General features: G+C 51.1%; 1 protein-coding gene across 1 annotated transcript in view; it reads left to right on the forward strand.

The window, feature by feature from the left end:
- Positions 1-22,149, forward strand: part of TTC7A (tetratricopeptide repeat domain 7A) — a gene marked incomplete at both ends in the record, with an annotated part of 122,271 nt that overhangs the window by 99,710 nt on the left and 412 nt on the right. The window contains 3 exon segments of the mRNA XM_080711870.1: positions 2,510-2,607; positions 4,025-4,159; positions 9,304-9,506. Of these exon segments, the coding sequence (XP_080567996.1) occupies positions 2,510-2,607; positions 4,025-4,159; positions 9,304-9,506 (436 nt within the window).

The following is a 22,149-nucleotide window of genomic DNA, read 5'->3' on the forward strand; positions in this document are numbered from 1 at the left end:
CCTCCAAACTCCCCAGAGGAACCTCTGTCCTGGTGTAATTTACAGAGGAGGCCCAGGGTGGTGGGATGAAGGGAAAACCCTGGGTAGGGTCAGCCTTCCTCTTGCAGGCCTTGGAGACCAGGAGATTCCAGAGCAGAGGAGGCCCAATGGCTGGAAGCTGTCAGAGAGAGGCTGTGGAGAGAGAGACTTCTCAGGGTTGGGAAGCCGCCTGGCAGCTGAGTGACATGAGGTCCAGGGCCAAGCTCTTGTGAGGGGCACTGTGTTCAGATGCCCCTCCCTTTCCCGCTCCCTGGCTGTGGCAGCTGGGAGCAGGTGCAGAGCCTGGCTCCCCTTCTGCAGAGCTGCCGCCCTGAGCTGGCTGCTCCTTATCTGTATTCTTATTGCCTGCTCACCCAGGTGGATGGTCTTGGCAAGGTCCCTCTGGAGCTGTAGCCTTGTCACATTTAAGGCCTGGCTATGCCTACCCTCATGTGCTTTCACCAGGGTCAGGGCCAATAGAGTTTGTCTTAAACTTGCTTCAAGTGACTACCTACACACACCATCCTGACCAGAGACCCTAGTGGAGCTCATCACAACAGAAAGCCCCTGGGCGCCTCTCCTGGGGGACTTCTACACACCTCAACCCAGGATAGGACAGGATGTCTGGACCAGAAGCCTGATCCCGTCTGTCCCAGGAAATAGGGAGGAACTCTTCTCTGAACCTGAGGCCACAGTTCAGAAACCAGGGCTTGAAAAAAATCTAGTTTAGCTGGGCATGGTGGTACACATTTGTAATCCCAGCATTTAGGAGGCTGAGACCGAGGATCACAGGTTCAAGGCCTACTTAATTAGGCCCTTCACAACTTAGTGAGACACTGTTTCAAAATAAAGAATAAAAAAATAGGGCTGTGAATTTAACTTGGAGGTAGAATGCCCCGGGGTCAATCCATAGTACCGCAATTAAAACAAAACCCAAAAAATCTAGTTTGGGCAGGATGCAGTCTAAATGCCTGGTCTACCTTACCCCACCTCATCCACCCAGAGGACCCACCTCTTGACAAATTCCCCAGCACAGCCCTTCCCTGTCCTCTGCTCAGGCCTACCCTACTGAGCTGATATTCTCATCACCCCTCAGGCCTCCTTCATGGAGCCACCAACCATCCAACCTCAACTTAACCATCTCCATTTGCATTTTTGTACATGCTCAGCTTGTGCTCTCTCCTCTCCCCATCTGATCTAAGATTCTTTGAGGTAGCAAGTGTGCTGCGTGTTGGCCTAGAACCATGTGGCAGGTAGCCCTCCAAGATGGGCGGTTCTGAAACTCTAAGAGAGGCCCGTCAGGGAATGAGAGAAAGAGGGTAGTGGGGTACAGAGGCTCACACCTGTAATCTCAGTATTTGGGAGACAGAGATAGGAAGATTGCAGGTTCTAGGCCAGCCTCCACAGCTTAGCAAGACTCTTAACAACTTAGACCATGTTTCCAAATAAAAATTTAAAAGGACCAGGGGTGTAGCTCAGAGGTAGAATGCCCCAGGGCTCAATCTCTAGACAGACAGACAGACAGACAGAGAGGGAGGGAGGGAGGGAGGGAAGGAAGGAAATTGACTGACTGACTAGAAGTTGTTCCTGCACATTAGGTGTGTGGAGAAGCCAACACTGTGCTAGGCACTTGTCCAGACTGCCTTATTGACTCTTGTGAGATGACCATTGTCTTGCTCATTTACAAGAGGGAACGGTCAAGTAGCTTTGCTGGAGGTCACACAAACAAGGAGTGGCCCCATGATTTTAACCCAGTACCTCTGGCTCCTGAGCACCTCACTTGGGTGCATCCCAGGAATGGGAAGATGGTGGGAGAGGAAGGGAACCAGCCCTGAGCCATTATATGCAGTGAGTGGTTTTCTCCAATGCCCACTAAAATGTTCGTGCATCCACAGGCTCTAGTTTGGCCAGTGTGAGCAGACGCCTTGGACCCTGGCATTCCTTGGTGCCCTTAGAAGAGAAGATGACTTCTGGCCAGGCCAGACCTGCCTTCTCTGGGCCTTTTCTGCAGCCTTCCTCTAAGTCTCCCAGACAACAGGCTTAGAGGTTGTGGGCTTCCTTGGCAGGGACTGGCTGGGGTTGTGTGTGCCCCAGAAGGGTCTCACAGATTCTTCTGACTTCCTGAGTTAGCGGCTCCTTCATAACTTCCCATACCTACCCATGCTGAGAAAAAAGCATTGGACCTGCAGGGACTTGAGGAACTGTGTGGGGGCAGGATGGGGCACCATGTTTGTTTATCTTGACAGGAAGTGGCAACTGAGGCCTCAGACGAGGAAGCAGACAGTGCACAAAGGCTTCCCGTCCTCAGCCCCAGGATGAACCACTGGCCCTTGATTGTCTCAGTCCTTCCCATTTCCTGACTTGGCTCTGTCTCTTGGACATGAACTCTCAGCCCCAGAGCCTGTCTGGAGTGAGGCTCCCTCAGGCTCCCTGCCAGTCTGGGGGATGCCCTCCCTCTGCCTCACCAGGCCTGTCCTCCCTTGCTTTCCAGAGGCCTGGAGAAGGACAGCAGCTTCAGTGAGGGACTCACGGTGAAGAAACAGAGTGGAATGCACCTGACCCTCCCTGATGCCCACGATGCAGACTCCAGTAAGAATGGGCCCATAGCTTGCTGTCCCAGCCTGAGCACCAAGGGAGGGTGGCCCCTGCCCATCCTGGCCAAGCCCATCCTTAGGCTTCTCAGGCCCATTTCAGACACCAGAGGCTACTTAATGTCCCTATAGATGAGTCAAATAGAAAGAAATGGTCTGAGCTCTTTTCAGTTCTAAGCTCAAAGCTGACTCTTTCCTGGAAAAACTCATCCTAAAACCCAGGGCTTAAGAATTCAAATGAGTTTGGGAACTGCAAACTTACATGTTTAAGCTGAGGACCTGATTAAAGCAGAGCGCCTTCCTCAAAAACACAAGAATTAGTCATGGGAATAAAAGTACGAGTGGAGTTGTGTAGAATGGAATTGCTCATTTTTTCCACGTCTGTGGATCTGAGCCAAGTTGCAAGTAATGGAGTTGATTTCTACAGGCAAAGGTGGTGTCTGGCTTGAGAAGCACATCCTGAGGGTGCCGGGCTGCATGTGGAGCTGCTGTCTCCCAGAAAGGAATGGTTAGGGGGTAGAGGTTGCCCCCTTGCAGTTAAAGAGAAAGAATCAAGCACACAGTTATTCGGACTCCTTGTATGTTTATATCACAAACTAAACTCATCTGTGCTTTACCTTGAGGTCTCCTAAGTTTATTGGAGTCTTTATTGCCTCTGAGAGAGAAAAAAAGTTCTTGCATTTCATTTGCATGAGAATTATAAATGTTGACAGCTTCTATATCCTGAGCAGGGGCCTGTGCTAACCAGAACTACCATAGGAGAGGTTCTTTGAATCCACAGGTTTGACTTCAGATCACAGCCATGAATGGGATCTTCGCATATATGAAATAATAATGTGTGCTTGTGGAAACAGAAAGTAAAAACAGCAAAAGGAAAAAAAGAAAAATAATCCTAATGTCACCACCCAGACCTCAATGAATGACCCATCAAATACTTTTCTTTGCATGTTCATATTTATTTGATCATATTATTTTGTAACTTGCACCTACCTGTATAATGTGAGCATCTTTCCACATCATCTATCCACAAGTATACATTGTTGTAATGACTGCAGTCTTCGATAATTAGACTCTCACTTATTTTTAATTATCTTTATTACTGAACATTCAGATAATTTCTGTTCTCAGTATTACAGGCAGGAATTGAATGAGCATCTTTGCTGACATTTATGATTAGTTCCCAGTGGCCCTTCTGCCTGATTGCCCCCTAAAAAACTCCTCCTCCCAGCTATGGTTAAGAATAGGTGGTGGGCCCTTCCTAGTGAGTCTGAGAGCTGCTTTCTAGCTGCCAGGCTATGCCACCCTGCTCTGACTCAGGTGCCCTGTTTGTCCCAATGGAGCTGGACCCTGACTGGGGCCTGCAGCATTGGGTGCCCTAACTCTGCTGCTCAACTCCATGCCCTCCTGCTCTGCAGGCTCCCGGAGGGCATCATCCATCGCAGCCTCAAGGCTGGAGGAGGCCATGTCGGAGCTGACCATGCCCACCTCAGTCCTGAAACAGGGTCCCATGCAGCTGTGGACCACACTGGAACAGATCTGGCTCCAGGCCGGTGAGTATCCCTAGCCCCAGCTGTGATCTGGCTCTCAGGGACACCTGCCTGCCTGCTTGAAGCCACCCAAATGCTCTGAGCACTGCCCTGCCCTGCCCAGGTGGGGACTCCTGACAAGGCTCATAGGGTACTGGTGGGATCAGGAACCTGGAGTTCTAGTTCAGGTTCTTTCTTTTCATGTTCAACTAAAGCAAGTCACTTACCATCTGGCTCTGGGTTTTCTTCTCCACCTAGTGGGTGGAATGCCTGCCTGCCTACCTGGGAAACATTTTGGGCAGCATATACAAATGTGAGAGGATCTGAGATCACACAGGTAGGTAGGCTAGAGGCCATTGGTGTGGAAACTGCCATCCAGGTGGAGATCCTTCTACATCACCAGCCTGTGCTGATGCTAGCGTGGAGCCTGCAGGCTAGTGCAGGCTGAGGCCTCAGGGAGTCCTGGCCATGGAGTCTGCAGGCCTGGGTTCTGATGCTGCCTCACAACCGGCCAGCCCCAATGGAAAATGAGCTGCTATCTGAAGCAGTTAGTGTGGCACATAGTAGGTGTCCAGCAAACGGTTCTTGGCTTCTGTTATGCCATCACCATCATGGTGGAGTCAGAAGCCATGTGGCACCACAGGCTGGGTCTCCTGTGCTCCACTTTAAAATGCTGAGGAATAACTTGGGAGGTGTTTGACCACTTAACCTGGTGGGGGTGCAGGAAGTGGATTGGAGTCAAAGAGAAGGAATGGAGGACAAAGATGATAACTGTCTGCATAAAATTGGCAGCAGCAGAAGAATAAAGAGGAAGATGAGAGACTTAAGTGGAATTCTGCCCACACCTGCACCACCTAGCACTGCTTGGTTGGCCCAGGGACGTCTACTCACCTTCATTCTGATTACCCTCCACTGCTCTGTCCCCATGGAAAGAGACCAACCACAAGTAGACATCAGTTGCTGGGAAGTGCAGATTTAGCGAGTCAGCCTTGGGAGCTAGGAGTTCCCATTGCATGTTCTCCACATATGGACACATTAGTATGCAGCACGCCCCCATTCTCCCCATCGTAGCTTCTGAATATGAAAAAGAAAATTGGATCAGGAGTCACAGAAAGGCTAGACATGGGAGAATTTTAATAATGCAAATATTGCCCCAGTTAGCATCTCAGGGTCCCTCAGGATGCTAGGGATTGGGTGGGGGGGCTCCACAACTTCTTGGGTCTTAATTCCTACTTAAAATGGAGTAATGTTTAAAGTAATGTTAAATAATTCAGAGGAATAATAAATAAGGCCTCCTGCTAGGCAAAGATTCTCTTGTGCTCTTTTAAGACATGCAGCCATATCACTTACATAATGTAGATGCATTTTTTTATTTCTTTCTCATGTAACAATTTGGAGATGACAGCTTCCATTGAGATGACAGCTCTGCTTCTCTCCCTAGAGTGTTCTTGTCTCTGTGGTTCAGGATAGCTCCCTGCCACACTGGCATTGCAAGGCTTAAGATAAAAGCAGAAGAGAGAGAGAAGGCGCACCCTGTCCCCATGAGGACATATCCTGGAGTCACATCACCATCCTCAGATCCATTAGCCAGAATGCCTTTATTGGCCACCCCTAACTGCAAAGGACGCCAGCAGATGTCATTATTCAGGTGTTTTTATGCCTAGACCATCTGTTCCTTGGGGAGGGATGCTTATTTCCTTATTTTCTCTGGGGTCACCAAAACTGCCCCCACTAGGTGTCAAGGCTAGCCAGGGTAGATTCCTTTTAGGGTTGAATTCATTTCTTTCTACCTCTAAGCCTGCATGGCTTCCCTTTTCTTTCTCTTTTTTCCCCTTACCCTCCCCTTTGTGAGGCCTTGGGGCAGGATCTCTATGGGAAGCAGGCTTTACCTGGGGAGCCTGAGCTCTAGGCACCCTGCTTGTCTGCAGCCAGGCCAGCCTCTGCAGCAAGGCCTCCCTGCATGGGGTAAGGACCGAAGGCAGAGAGTGTGCCCATCCCCCGCCTGAGGGTAAGAGCCTGGGCTTTGGCAGGAATGGCAAGAGCACTGGAACTAGCTCTGGGTGCAGGGTTAGACCAGGATGCCTCGAGAAAAATAATAAAAGGGACTCTTGCAAAGCTCCAGGGAACAGATGTTTTCCATTTGTAGCCTGCCGAGAGAAAAGGCACACAGGGGAGAGGGGGTGGGGACAGAGAGAGCAAAGAGGAAAAAAACCAAGCCAAGACAGACAGGGAAAGGAGGAGGTGAGGCGGTAGCAGGGAGGATAGTGAGGCATGAGGGAACTTGCCAAGGGGATCCAGGGGGCTCTACTTGCTGGGGCGACATCGGCAAGGAAAACTACTAACAGTGAGTGTTTGTCCAGCCCTGGCCAGGGGAGTCCAGGATGGGTGTGGCACTCCAGGCCTGGCAGCCTGGCCAAGATGGGGTGGATCCAGGCAGTGGTGGGCTCAGTGCCATGGGTCTCCTGCCGCAGCCTTGCTAGGCTGGCTGGCTGGCCAGCTGGCTGGGAGCACCATGTTTGGTAAAACAGCGAGCAGGAGCCACGGGGCATCTGCCCAGGGGCATCAGAGCCAGGCAGAGGCAGTGTGCTGCAGCCCCCCAGACCTGTGGGCCTGCCTGCAAGTGAGAGGCCCCACCCTGGAGGCTGGGCCTGTGAGGCTAGCTGCAGTATGGCCAGAAGCCCTCAGGAGACCTCCCATCCCTGGCTCTGCTCTGTGTCACCTGATTTCCTGTCTAAGTGATGATGAAGCCCATCAGGGTGAAACAGCCCCACCCATATTTCAGGACGTGTTCCCTAGTGTGTGGCCCCTCAGTAAAGCTCAGGGCCTCAGAAAGCTCCAGGGCCCCAGCACTCCTTTAATTGAAATCTGTTGATGTGAATGCACTATGAAGTGTTCCCAAGGGAGGGACCAGGAACAGCCTCCTGAGGGCTCGGGAGACAGGGCAGCAAATTGTAAACAGCTTAATGAGCTGTGCCAAGACCAAATGGGTCCAGCCTGAAGTGGGATGCTGGACAAGATCTAGGCATGGAGAGCCAGACCACTGGACCCTTAGCCAAGCCAAGCTCCTGTCCATGCAGGGTATGGCCACAGATTCTGGTGCAGGAACAGCCTCCCTGCCCCAGCACCCACACTTGCACTTTCCTCTGTCTTCCCCTCTGGGGAATCCCACCACAGCCGTCTCAGCTTTCCAGGTTGCCTTGGCCTCCATCCTCCCCTCTGCCAGTACAAACACCTCTACAGCCTTCAGGCCACAGCTTAAATGCAGCTTCCTCCAGAAATACCTCTCTAACCCACTGGCAGCCCTGGCCCCATCCCCTGAGTGCCTGTAATATCCAGTCCTGGCCCTTGTCACTTCACTGCCCTGAGTCTCAAGTGGCTTAATGGCTCAGTTCCCCCACCCCCACTCTTGCTTTTGTTCCTTCTCGTATGGAGACTAAGCATACAGTCAGTACTCAATAGCTGCGTTTTATACAGGCATTCTGTTCAGAGATGCTGGCAGCAGCTTCACAGAACAGAAGGAAAGCTGAGGCTGGGAGCCAGGCCCCAGCCCCTGGGCCGGCCCCTCCCTGCAAGAACCTGGGCATGTTGCTTGGCCTTACCTTCTCTGTTGTCTGCCTTTCAGTCTCCATGTTGGACTGTCTCTGGGAAAAAGAGCCTGCATTTTACTCTCTTGCCATGTGAGGGGAACCTAGCTTCTCTGTTGTTTAAGTCTCTGATTCCCCCATGTTCTCGTATCTTCATTAGAGAAAGTAAGTACCTTTGCTCCAAAAGCCCTCTGTAATATTTTCCGATGTGGCAGTCTGCTGGGATTTGCACAATGAGTCTTACTTGTTGCTCACGCTAAGGACCTCAGTGCCGCTGTTAAGGCCTTAGGCCGACCTCCTTCCTGCTCTTACAGAGACAGGTAGAAAGGAGCTGGATCCAGTTTGTCCACCTCTTTCTGGGAGTTTCCATAGTGATGTTGTTATCTACCCCACTCCAGACATGATCTGCACTGTCGTAACCTCAGCATTCACCCTTGTCAGGAAAAGCTCTTGGCAAAGCCACCAGCCGGGCTCTGCTGGCCTCCCGCGCCCTCCATCTGTGTTTCTATCCTTCTGTGACTTCCACATGGGCACCAGCCCTGTGAGGGGGCAGCAAGCCCAGGGTTGCTTTGAAAAGAAGGCAGACTGGGCTGCGAGGCTAGCCAACAGCAGCGCTTCTATAAGTACCTGCTGTGGGACTGAAATGTGCATTTCTGTGGGCTGGCTAGGATTGGAAAAACTGCCCCATTTCCTACTGATCTGCTTCTGGGGCCGATCTGGGCCTGCCTGCTGCCAAAATCTACTTTGGAGATAAGCCAAAGGGTAGCTGGGGAGGCAGGCCCTGGCTTTGCGCTTCCTCACAGAGGCAGTGGGGTGAGATTCTCACCCCCTCGGCCTGGTTTCTTATGGCAGAGGTCTGGATGGCACCTGCCTCTCTCCAAGACTAGCTGTGAGGATTATTGAAAGAAAGTACTTTGAAGAGTTGGGGCTCGGCCCACAGTCAGTGCTCTATAAAAGCAGGTGCTTGTTCTCGTCACTGTTACCAGCATCAGCTTGGTTTGAGCTGCACACTGTCCTTCAACAGGTACCTCACAGCCTCTTTTCTCCTGTCACCATCCTTAGCAGTATTATCTGGCTCCTTCTTAAACCCTGAGCACTCAGCCAGCCTCTTGCCTCCAGATAAGGCTCCAGGAGAGCCACCGGCTCTGCTTCTGTCCCCATTTGTCCAGACACACAGTGAACAAAGGAAGTGAAGAGACACCGAAGAAGAAATCAGAGATGCCTGAACAAGCACTCAGCCCCAGGGGACTCCATTTGTGTCCCCACTACTAAGCCTGAAGTCACAGAGCCGGACAAAACCTCTCCCTGTGGCCTTGGGCAAGTGCCTTTCCTCTCCATACCATTCCCCATCTGAAAAGCGGGGTGATGGACGCACTTGTTCGCCAGGGTTTTTGTGTTCATTGATTGGGGTGGCCTGGGTTGAGCACCCAGCACGGTTCCTTGTGTGTTACCTAGCCTGCATGCCCCAGTCAGCCCATCGTGTGCAGTGACTTGGGTAGTGTCTGACTCCTCGCCTCTAGGGATGTGGACACTGCCTCTGACTTCCCACCACTCATGCCTCCCACGGCCCCTCTGGTTCCACAGCTGAGCTGTTCATGGAGCAGAGACACCTCAAGGAAGCAGGTTTCTGCATCCAGGAGGCCGCTGGCCTCTTCCCCACTTCTCACTCGGTGCTGTACATGCGGGGCCGGCTGGCTGAGGTAAAGGGCAGACTGGAAGAGGCCAAGCAACTGTACGAGGAGGCACTTACAGTGAACCCTGACGGCGTGGGCATCATGCACAGCCTGGTGAGTCAGCTTTCCCCTCACTGTGTGTCTGCCTTGCTGCTGCTTTTCCCTGGCACGGGGAGCGGGCGCTTCCTCTGTGCTCTGTTGGAAGAGGCAGCTATCTATTTCTTGTAGGTGCAGGCCATTCCCTTCCCAGGGTGTGCACTGATGAAAAAATCTAGGAGGGTTAGTTAATATTTTTGTGACTTCCTTTTTGCCATAAGGTTCTCTAAAGTGATCTGGCTCCAAAGAGCTTCCTCTGTTATTTATTGGCTCATTCCCTGGAAGTTGATCCCAGGATGCTCTTCCCTCTGCAGGACTCCAGACCCTCCCCAATCATCCGGCACTCTCCTTCATTTTTGAGGAATTCTATGCCTCTTTGGTGGGATTCAGGGGTGCTCTGGGGTGGACTGCATCGTCAGTCTGAGTATACCACAAGAATGGCCCTGGGTGGTAAAGGGGTCCAGCAGCCCCCACCCTAAGGCAGGGACTCAGAACTAGGGTGCCCAGGGTACAGGCTTCCTGGGAAAGTTGGGAGGTTAGGAAGTAAAATCAGTTTTCTCTGAACATTGACTTTACTTATTCATCCAGTAGAGATACTTTGATCCAGGAAACATTTCTTGAGTACCTGCTCTGCAGGTAATATAGCAAGCCCTAGAGATAACCATTTCCCCCCTGTCTTCTTTAGCTGCTTCCAGAGAACAGGTGTCAGGACAAATGTGTTGATTTGGAAGTGAACAAGCCTACAGCCGGGCGTGGTGGCGCACGCTTGTAATCCCCGCGCTTGGGAGGCTGAGACAGGAGGATCGTGCAGGTTCAAAGCCAGCCTCAGCTACTTAGTGAGGCTCTCAGCAACTTAGTGAGACCCTGTTTCCAAATAAAATATTAAAAAGGTCTGGGAATGTATCCCGGAGGTTTGAAAGCCTCTGGGTTCCACCCCTAGTACCACACACACACACACACACACACACACAAAGAATGAAAGTGAACAAGCCTAAACGTGCACTGGTGATATACTTCTTTCTTTCTTTCTTTTGTTCTTTCTTTTCTTTCTTTCTTTTTTCTTCCTTCCTTCCTTCCTTCCATCCTTTTATTTTCTTCTTTTTTGTACTGGGGATTGAATCCAAAGGCATTCTACCTTTGAGCTACACTCTCGGCCCACAGATTTTATTTATTTGGAAACAGTGTCTTGCTAGGTTGATAAGAGTCTCACTACTTGCCAAGGCTGTCCTTCAACCTGTGATCCTCTTGTCTCCACCTCCCAAGTACTAGGATTATAGGCATGTGTCACCACACCTGGCTTGCACTAGTGATTTCTGAAGGAGCCCAGAGCTAGCAACTATAGTCCCCTCTCAAGGTCTCACTCTGCCTCATAGATGAGAACAGCCAGTAGGGTATTCCCAACATCTGCCACATGGAGAGCACAGAAGCATCGGAAAAGGGCTTCAGATGCTGAAGGGTGTCATTGCCAGAAAGGGTCTGGTTTGGCCATGAGTAGAAGCTACAAGGAGTTGGATTTCAAGTTTTAATTCTTAGAAAAGTCTGAGCACATGCTCAGTAATCATCAGGTGAGGTTGTTTCTAAGAGAATGGAAATGTGGCTGAACCAAGGTATCTTTATAAGGTCCTCTCCAACCCCAAGAATCCTTGCAGATTGGATAGAACAGAGATTCCCAGCTCAGCTCTTATTCCTGCTGCCTGATTTCCTTAAGGTCTTCTTGGAACTGTGTGCATGTTCAGCCCCAGCTGAAGTTCATACCACAACATCACAACTCGGTCATGTTCCCTTCCAAATGGCTCCCTGTTGTCCTCTTATTGGCTCACCAAATGGCTGTTTGTTTGTTTGTTGTTGTTGTTGTTGTTGTTGTTGTTGCAAGACACATCCTTCTTCCTCCCAAAACTCTTCAGACATTAGCTTCTCTGATAAATACCTCCCCGGAGGTTGCATCCAGAAACTTGATTAAGGAGGTGGGAGGGAGGCTGTGGGCTGGCATTAGGCCTGCAACCAGGCAGAGATGTCTGCTTTCCTCTGCATTCATGGATATGAGCCTGCAGTCTTAGCCTCTAAGATCAGACAAAATCCAATAACAAGTACAATTTTAAAGTAACATTGTACCGTTTTTCATTTATGCTTATTATTGTTTGTAGCTATCTTCCTGAAATTTAAGCAGTTTCCAGGATAGATTTCCATGGTAACTAAATAGCTGTCCAGAGTGGCTCCCTACAGATGTTACTCAAATGGTCCCTTTTTTCTTCCTGGGGTGCCTTATTGGAGCAAGTCAGAGCCAAGCGTGCCCCCTTTTAAAGTTACCAGCAAATAGATGATAGCTGGCTCCTGTGTGGGCAGCCCATCCCCTTTCCACACGCTCTGTTCCTGCCAGCATCCCACACATATGCATAAAGAATAGCAAATTGCAAGTCTGGAGAGGATATACTAGGCATATTTTTCTAAAGACATGTGAACACTCTGGCATGTTGTTCTCAAGTGTCCCCCAATCTGAGTGTCTTCCTTGTACCAGCCCAGGACTCAGGAATTCTGGGATCTAATCCTGGCTCTGGCCTGATTCACTTCCATGACTTAGGAAAAGACAACTTTCATCCTGATCCTTTTGTAAATGGATAGTAGTTTGCATTGTGGTTAGACCATAGTGTTCTAATAAAATGAGGAGATGTACATATAAAAATCAGCAGTGCGAGCCGGGCGTGGTGGCGCACGCTTGTAATCCCTGCACTTGGGAGGCGGAGACAGGAGGATCATGCAGGTTCGAAGCCAGCCTCACTGGCTTAAGAGACCCTGTTTCCAAATAAAAATATAAAATAGGTCTGGGAGTGTAGCCCAGAGGTAGAAGGGTTCCATCCCCAGCACCACCAAAAAACAAACAAACAAACAAAAAAAAAAACAGTGCAATATTAGAGAAAGCAAACAGCATACACACCAGTGTTCTCCCTTCCCTCCCTGGTGACAGCCAGTGCTCATCAATCACAGCACTTTTTCTCACTGATGGATGGGACCTTGGGATCTGATGATACAATACTGTGGAACCACTACCATTTGGTCATTGTAAAAATAGTACAAGCCAGGTGTGGCAGCACACACCTGTAAACCCAGTATTTGGGAAGCTGATCAGCCAGGAGAATCACAGGTTCAAGGCCAACCTCAGAAGCCTAGTAAGACCATGTTTCAAAATAATAAATTAATTAATTAATTAAGGATAGGGATGCAGCTCAGAGGTAGACTGTCTCTGGGTCCAATCCCCAGTACCACACACACAAAAAAAAAAATTAATTAAAGTAAAATAAAAAGAGAGCCAGATGTGGTGGCACACAATTGTAATCCCAGTACTTTAGAAGGCTGAGACAAGAGGATCACAGGTTCACAGCTAGTCTCAGCAAGTTAGACTCTGCAACTTAGTGAGATCCTGTTTCAAAATAAAAAATAAAATAAGGCTGAGGATTTAGCTCAGTGGTAAGTAGAATGCCCCTGGGTTCAACCCCCAGCACCAAAATAAAAAGGGCTGAGAGTATAGCGAGGTGGTAGAACACCACTGGATTCCCTCCCCAATACCACCAAAAAAAAAAAAAAAAAAAAGTCAGTAGAGAATGAGAGACATACATCAATTTTCTCAGCCTTGTTAACACTGAAGGCTGTTCTTCTCATCCTTGGAGAATCATCCAGAGAAAGAAACATGGTAGAGAACTGGTATCCCCTGTGTGAAGTCATTGCTACGGCAAAGTTCCATGGTGAGGTAAGGCCCCACTCTAGCCTTACGATGCCATTGTAGCTTTATGAAGATGTCAATGCTGATAGATATAAGGGAAAGGAGACCCACCTTCCCCTGGGAGCCCACCCACCCACAAACTTGGGCTGGAAGAGCTCTGAATCTCTGTCCATGAGCCCTCTAGGTCACAGGTGAGTCCCACTGAAATCTGGAAAGAGAAGGGTAGGGATATTTCTGGTATGTTGTGTGCGTACCAGCTTTGGTCCTACAGTCTATAGGGTGACACTAGGAAATGTTTGGAGGCTGAAGGAAGCCCAGTGGGAGTAGAGGGCTTTGGTTTCAGGAGCCAAGCTTCTGGCATTTTAGAGAATATTGACTTTGACCCAGGAGAAGGCTCTCTATTCATCCTGCCCTATTTCCCTCCCTGGCACCAAATGCAAGATGTTTTCTGAATTCCAGCTCTACCCTGGGTGCAACTTAGGTTTTTCTACCAGACCAGGTAGGAAGGAGTGGTCTCCTTGGCCCTATCAGAGAAGAGCCCCCACTGTGCCACCAGCAGTGTCTGTAAAAGGTTGTCCATTGAGCCCTAGTCCTGCAAGCTGCCACCTACACCAGGCTCAATGGCTGGGGATCTTCAAGAGACTAGCAAGTGCAGAAACAAGCGAGCTGTCTACAGAGGGAAAGCGAATCACAGGAATAGGTCCTGACAGTCTCTACCACTTGGTCTCAGCCTTCCCTCCGGGCAGCCAAACGCCTGTCTCCTAACTGGGCTACTCTCAACTCACTGGCAGAAGAATTTAGTTAAGAAAGGGAAGCCTGAACCTTACCTGCCTGCCCCTGCAGAACAGAAAGGGAAGCAGGGTCCTTCCCAAGATCAGCAGGGAAGTCACCCCAGTGATGCTGTTCTTCAGAGAGGATTCCTGAGGGCTTGATGAGAAGGGACCCTGGGCAGTTTATACTTGTCTCTCTAAGCCTCTATCCTGCACATCCTAAGACCCGCTCAGAACCAAGCATCTCTAAGTGAGGAGGGATATCCAGGCAGTTGAGGATCCCAAATAGTGACAAATGGACCAGTCAGGTCACTGAAAGCCCACTCAGGAGGGCCTTCATTTGAGGTCACCTAAACACAATGGAAGATTACCAGTTGTTCACAAGGCTGAGATTAGAATACCCTAAGGGATAGTTGGCTTGACTCAGTTTCCCAGCATAGGAATGAAAAAAATAATCTTCTCCCTAACAAAAGACAGATTAACAGGAAAACAAGCGTGTTAATTGCCCGCCTCCTCTGCACATGAAGATACCTGGAGAGAACGAGTAAATCTCAGCAGTAGCATGGAACTCCACTTAGTCTTCAGCAAAGAACAGTGCCATGTTAGAGAAGTGACAAGACAAAAGAAGAGGACTTTGAGTCTCCAGAGGCTGCGAATTGTGAGAAGGCAAATACGTGGGCAACAAATAAATGGGAAAGGAATGCTAGACAAAAGCAAGTTAATGAAGTGTGCTGTGTAGACTGCTCTGGTGCTGACCCTGGGCTGTTAAGAATCTAAAAGTGTCCTCTGTGAGCCACCTTTGTCCTTTCCCATAGAGAAGGGAGGAGAATACCTTTGTAAATTTATGACCTGCCTGCTTTCAGGCAAGTAGGTGGTAGGCAGGGAGCTTTTCTTGCATTTTCTTTTTGGTTACCTTTACCACAGTGGTATATTTTGGGATAATGTGTTCTGCTACCCTTCAGCTCCACCGAAGAAGGCCCCAGCCCTGGCCTCAGATGGCCTCCTCCCACCCTAGCTTGGCCAGGGTGTGTAGAAGCTTTGGTGCAGCCTATCTCCACTTCAGGAGACAAGCTAATGCCTGTGGCCAGGAGTGGGCGGGGCAAGGTGGTTGTGGGGTACCTGGGCATTATTTTTCTCACTGTGTCGGTGTTTTCTTCTATCAATGGGGACAATAATTTGGGCCCTTGTAGCCTTAAAGGATAGTTTAGGCTGAGATGAGCTGGGAGCTATGAAAAGGGAAGTCAATATTGGGCATTTTTTTGTCACAGTTCATGTGGAAGGCTTGGTGATAAGCAGCCTGAGCTCCTCCTGTATCCAGGTGGATTTCTGTTGGGCTACACGCCTATGAGGTGACAGTCTTTGGTCCACGTTGGTCATTCTGCTTGGTAGATGCTGAAGAGGCAGGGAGGAGGTGCTGGGCAGGGACAGACAGGACCTCAGGACTATCTTTGGGTTGCTTCTAGGGCTGGTTAGCTGGGGTGTTTTCAGAGCTGGCTCTGGGGAAGGTGCTGACTTGCACTGTGTTAGTCACTGTTTCACCTTGGCCAAGTCCTCAGCCTCTCAGAGGTTCAGTGTTCTCATCTATAAAAAGGGGATGGTTCTGTCAAACAGCTAAGGCTGTTGGAATTAGGTTAAATAATTTTGTAAGCTAATGGGCCATGGCAGGGGTTATTTTTGCCGTCCTCACTTTGAAGTATAGCTACCAGCCCATGTCCGATGCTTTTGGTTTACGGAAAGAAGCGGAAGCCCTGAACCAAACCCAGAGGCTCCTTGCAGCAAAGCCACTCCATCCTCCCCGAGTCCACCAGGAAAACCTGGCCAAGGAACATATGTGCAGGACACAGACTCCAACTGTCTTATGAATGGGATCAGAGTGTAGAGCCAGGCTAACCTAAGCTTAGGGCTAGGGCAAATACCCCTGCTTCCTCAATGCAGCAGACTATCCTAGGAAGCAGGGGTATTTGAGACCTCCTGCTGGTTATTCCAGTCCACTGATGCTGGGTGGGGCACAGTACCCAGCAACAGGGTCTCTGGTTCCTGGGACCATTTGCCTCTGCATCTGCCTGGTGCCTCAGGGTGCCAGCTACTTTGCTTGGCGGTGGGGTGGGAGGACACAGAAGTCTTGCCTTTTTGCTGCATGTGGGTGTGTACATGCTTTCAAGAAAGAAGAGAGAGAGAGAGGGGGGGGGAGGGAGAGAGAGAGGCAACAGTAGACTAGGATGTTTCTTTTTCAAAGGCAAGTTCAACAGGAATGTCTTGGCCACTCAAACACCTGGTGAGGTGGTTTTTGTGACTTCTTTTCCAGTACTGCCTATAGTAGTACTGTTAAGGTTGTAACAGCACAGTGGGCTCTTTTCTTCGAGTCAAAAAAAATGAATTGGGAAATTAAAACTCAGCTTGGTTACAGCTTCAACAACTCTATTACAAAGTCAGTGGAAAATAGAAAGGGAAGAGAAGAAAAGCAGCATGCCTGGAGATCCCAAAAGTGGAACTCTAACCCCATCCTCCCTGAGACCCCAGCCTTTAAATATAGTTTTCTTATTGTATGTTCTTATCAGCCTTACCAAGACAACAGGCTAGTAACTTATTTCTTACCCAGGTGGTGGCTCTTTGCCTCTGGGAAGTGTACTTACTAAGTTCAGGGTTAATAATCTACCCTGTTTACACCTCTATTGTATTGGGCTGTATTGGTTCTTCATCAACTGTGGGGGCTTTGAGTAATTCAGAGTTCATGTTTCTCAGGCCAAGGCTGGGTCACAAAGAGTAGGAGGGAAACAGAGGCCCTGATTACAGCCAGTGTAGCTGTGTGTAGTCTCTAAGAGGAGGCATAAGACCTTTGCTATCTTTATGGCCAGGCAGTCACTCTGATCTTTGGGCTTTTGTTTTTATATATTTGTAGGGCCATGGGCTTTAATGGTCGCTACATGCTCCTGAGTCTCCACATGCTTCTAGGGCTAAGGCTCTAGTTGCCTTTATATCCTTGCTATGGGTTAATTATTAGAACAAAGGGGAGAGAGAGAGAGGGGAGCTGCTGCCTCCCCTGCCCGAGTGCCTGTGTAGCACCCAGGCTCTGGCAGCCTTTTACATTTTTTTTGGAAATCAGTACTGGAGCAGTTTTTCAATGCCAACATGGTACTGCCTGAGGTTGCATCACAATGCCCTCGGGAAGGAGGGGGGTGAAGCGGTCTGAAGGCTCTCAGTGAGGGGGAGGTATAGAGGCATGCTCCCAGCATTCAGCATTGGCCTTCCTGGATCTTGAGGCCCTTCCCCACTTACCTTGCCCCTGAGCGCCCCCCCCCATCCAATGCCCTGAGCCCCAGCCCAGGATCCTGGGAGGTCTCCCACAACTGTGTGGGCTCCTGAAGCCCATCACCACTCTGCAGAGGAAGAGGCCGTTGTCTGTAAGCCTGTCCCATGTTCAGATCAGAATGAGAGTTGAGTACCACTGGCTTAATTTAGCTCCAGAATTTGTTTTGTCAACAAAGGAGTGGGAAAGACTCATATCTGGAGGGTGCCACACGATGCAGCCCTTGTTAGAAAATGTGGGGTCAAAAGGAGCACAGCTCGACAACAGGAACAGATTTTATTTTGGGATAAAACCTGGGAGGAAGGCAACTGACCAGGAAAGGGAGATCACGAGAGTCAGGAGCCCCTTCCTTATAGAATAGGGCCTTTTTGTGGGGCATTAGGCGGGAGAAAGGGCAAGACAGTTGTGTATTTCTCCAATTGGTGGTTTAATAGAAGACCAGGACAGGTAAATTTATGGGGCTGGGTGCAGGGGAATGGTTAGAGACTTTTTCCTGCAATTCCAGAAGTCCTTTGTCCTCCTCGTCCAGCCAGGCCTCACAGCCAGACCTCACAGTGCCCACAACTCTTAACCGCTTCTCCAGTAGTCTGCCCCCTTAGGCTTAGCCACCTGCTCAGAGAGGGGAGCTTCTGCTACCAGGGCCCCCTTCTCACTCCCAAACACGTGTAGAACCCAGAATCCACAGGCTTATCTGAGGACCTGCTAGGCTCCCGGGTGGGCAGAGCCCAGGCCAGCTCAAAAGCCAAAGCCATCCCAGAAGCAAAGGAGTGAAGGTCCAGCCCTGCTCAGAGGTGGGGCTGCCAAAGCAGCTCAGTTCCTGGTGGGTCCCAGGCTCTGGACTCCCCGCCCTCTCATCGAGCCATTGCTGCAGCCTCTTAGGCCAGACCTGCCCTCTGAGACAGACACCCCAGCCCCACCACACAGACAGGCTGGTGATGCTTTTGGACATCTCACTTCTCAAGAACCCAGGAAGAGAGGGATAGGCGTGGGTGTGGGGGCACTGGGAACGCAACCATTCACTGCCCCAGGACCCCCACTCCTGGCTAGACCCCCAGTGAATCTGGGACCTTCTCAGCAGGGTCCTCTCTGGGAGCTGGGCAGCTCAGGGGTAAGCATGTCAGCCAGGTACTAGATGGGTTTTGGAAGGATTTTGCCCTTTTCCCAAGAGGGAAGCAGGACAGCCTATGGCCTTGGAGCAGCTCTGCCTGGAGGGCTGTGTGGTGTGGGAGCAGATTCCCAGTCTGGCTGGACTGGTTGAGGCTGGCACACTGAGAGAGTGGGAGAAGTGGGAGGGCCTGGAGCTCCTGCAGCGTGTGGGCCTCCGGAAGGGTGTGGCAGTGTACCAGGGCCTGAAGGCAGGAGCCTTCCTACAGAGCAGGCTCCTCTCCAGGGCCCCAGTGTCCCCAAACAGGGCTCCAGGGACCTGAAGGCTTCAGGGGCCTCCAGCTGATTCCTGGCTTCCCAGCTGCAAAGACTGTTACAGAATCTCAGGAATGTAGCTTGAGCTCAGAAAGAAAATTCCCAAAATAACTTCTATAAATACTTGAGGGCAGGGGTGGGGAGGAGCCCTCAGTGTAGCCCGCAGCTGGCCTAGCACTAGGACTTCTTCCCAGCACAGGCTCCCCCAAAAGGCACAGCACCCCCTCACCTTCCTGCAGTCCCTCTCTGGGTGGAGGGGCACCATCAGGTACTGAATTAATGGGGTAGGATAGTGTTCAGTGGCAGTTCTGAAAGAGGACAGCAAGACCTTTTTCCCCTTCTCCATCCTAGGCTGTAGTTCCTAATCCCTACCTCCACAGAGAACCCAACTCCTAACAGGGAGGCTCCCCCTCAGTCTTCAGACTGAGAGGCCAGACCCCAAAAGGCTAGGCCCCTCAAACTGCCTGCCTTTGTGGCTGTAAGAGGCCAGGCTTGCTGACCACAAGGCAGCATCCCTGGCTGGCAAGTCCAGGTCAAGAGGCACATAGTGTCTCTGGTGTTCCTGATTCTGCATCCAGGACCTCCTACTCTAGCTCACAGGGACACAAAGGCCCTGTTTCTCTGAGCCTGGAGGGCAGGGCATGGTAGGCATGCAAAAACTGTGGGGCACCCTTAAGGCATTTGTGTGGACAAGGCACTGTCCTCAGGGAAGGCTTCCTGGGAGAAAGAGAAGATGAGATGTGGCCAGACGCCTCCCCTCTGAGATCCAGGAAGGGAGGGGAGGAGTGGATGGAGCTGGGAATTTCTGGGGGCTTCCTTCATGGCCTTGCTCCCCTCTGAGAATATGTGGTGGCTGTCAGCAGCTAGGTGCCCCTTGAAGGTACAGGTCAGTCACCATAAACAATTTGCACACTACGAGGCAGCCCAGCTACAGCATCTCTCAGGGGAGAGTCAGAAGCAGATCTGGTCTCCTCTCTCAGCAGATAAGGGATGGGAAGATTTGGTGGGGACATTTGGATGGGACTGCAGATCTGTGTGCCTGTCATCTCCCTGGAGACCTGTTCTTTGGGTGGGTGGTATGCCAGGAGGATATCTGCAGACCCTGGTGCAGTGCCAAGCTGGGAGCAGGGCAGATGAGACCTCCCGTCTTCCTGAGGCTGGGGCCTGCCCAGCTGTCAGGCAGCAAACAACTCTGAGTTGCTACCAAACACTGGTGTTGAGGGCAGGTGGCAGCAGATCCTGTTACATGCCCTGGGCCTCTAGGCCCCAGCCTGACCCCGCCTGGTGTCTCCTTTCAGGATCTAAGGTCAAGGCCCTAGGGTTAAGGGGATGTGAGCCAACCCCAGGGTCCCCACCAGAGAGCCAAGACCTCTCTCAGCTTCTAGAAGAATCAGCTGGGCCAGCCCCCTTCACCCCCCCCAAAGACCCTCTGTCTTGGAAACGCTACTATTTGCCACCTGCCCACTGCACCTTTTCAGATTCACCCTGGAGGAATCCTCACATCAGCCCTGCAGGGAAGGGTTCTTCCATCCTAGTTTACAGATTAAGGAAAGTTCAACACAGAGAAGGGCAGCCAATCACTGGTGGACCCAGTACTTGTCAGTGGCAGTGCTGGGCTTCTGGCTGCCCAAGGACAGGCTTTTCCTCTACCCAGGCAGGCGGAGGAGCCCAAACCAAGAGTGGGAATCACATACATGCATGCATACACACGACACACGCTTTACAGCCTGCAGTCACATCTGGCTTCTTCCCAAACACCCACACACTTCTGAAGATCAGGGTTTCCAAACTTTTTCTCAGCAGTGAAGCGCCCTTCTTTACAATGAGATCTCTTGTGGAGGGAAGCTTGTTTAAAAAAAAACACAACAATGTGCAGAAGCCACTCTGGGCCCAGCTGGCCACCTCTGTCTTCTATCGCTCCCATGGGCAGCACTTGTAGGCCTCAAACCTTCCATTTTTGGTGCTTAATTTCAGTGTCTGGCGCTGGCGGCACGCCTTCCTTCCCTCCTCTCTGGGTGCCCTGTTCCACTGTGAGCTGCTTGGGGCCCGTGTTCAGACCATGTGGGCAGGACAGCTGGGCCTGGAGCTCTGCTGGCCAGATGGACACTGCCCTGATCCTGGGCAGCCCTGAGTCAGCAGCAGCGCTCACATCTGGCCAGCGCTGGACCCTGCCTGAAGCTCCAACCTGCTTTACACAGCAACCCTGCTCTCCCCCCTGCTTTACAGTTTCAGCCACATGTGGCTGCTTGGGTGTGGCTGTGCCTGGGGTTGATGGGGCATCATGCATACAGTTCCTCTTCCTCCCCGCTCCCAGGCCACAGGACCTCCAGCCAGTATCTCTAGAGAGGAAGGCCTTTCCTGAGCGCCATCTTCTCTCTTGCCTAATTGGTTGCATTCCAGGCTCTTGAAGGACTTTTATGAAATCAGGAATGTGCATCTTTCCCAGTGTGTCTCCATAGCAACGGAGGGCCTAACTCTGGGGAATTTGGGGAGGAGGAAAATGATCCAGCTAAAAATGTACATGGCCATCAGTGGGCGGGAACCGGAAAGGGGGCTCCAAGCACAGATATGGCAGCTCCCCTCCCCTCACCCCCTACCAGGGAGCTGGTGCCAGGGTTTTACCTCCTTAGAAAAGGATTGAAAGAGCCCCACCACCCAAACCCCAGCCCCAACTCATGCTACCTTCCGGAGCTGGAACACAGAGAGATTGTGGGACAGTGCAAAGCAGCCTTCCTGGGACCCGAGTCCCTCCACTTTGTCCCCCTATTCTTTTCCCAGTGTGGGTAGAAGAGGATGTATGAGGAACAGGGTGCCAGTTTTGCTTCCCAGCCCCTTTCTGTGACAACTCCTTCTTTTAGCTCTGGCAACTGTTATTTCAGTCACACTGCAGGGGCATACTTCCTGCCTGCTCCTTGTCCAGAACCCCCCCTCTAGGGACTTTTATCCCTGAGGCCATCCAGCCTGTTCACCCAGGACCACCCCTCACGCTGGCCATCCGACTAGCTCCCATGACCTTCACCTGCCAGGTCCTTCTCTGCTGGGCACTTGGGTCCCAGGAGTCCACCATCATCCCTAGGAGGCCAGGCTGTTTGATGCAGGCAAAGGAGCTGCCCCCTCCCTCCCACAAGCATGGTGCCTCCTCGCCAGGGGCACTGTGGTCCTGCAGTAGACATTCCTCAGTCTCAGTGCCCCTGGGTGAAGGGCAGCAGGGACTAGAATAATGGTCCTTTATCTGGGGGCTCGCTCATGCCAGATACTCTTCAAGGGCTTTACATTCACAAACTCAATTCAGCTTCACAGCTCTAGGGAAATATGTTTTACCATTTGCACATGAGGAAATAGGGTCAGAAAGTTGTCCCAGGTGGGACAACTCAAAGCCAGGTCTGGATTTGAAGGGCTGTCCCTTAGGACTAGGAGAGACAGAGCTCCTGCACAGGGTGGCACAGCAGC

Source organism: Muscardinus avellanarius (genome assembly GCF_963383645.1).
Source record: "Muscardinus avellanarius genome assembly, chromosome: 15".
NCBI classification, from domain to species: Eukaryota; Metazoa; Chordata; class Mammalia; order Rodentia; family Gliridae; genus Muscardinus; species Muscardinus avellanarius.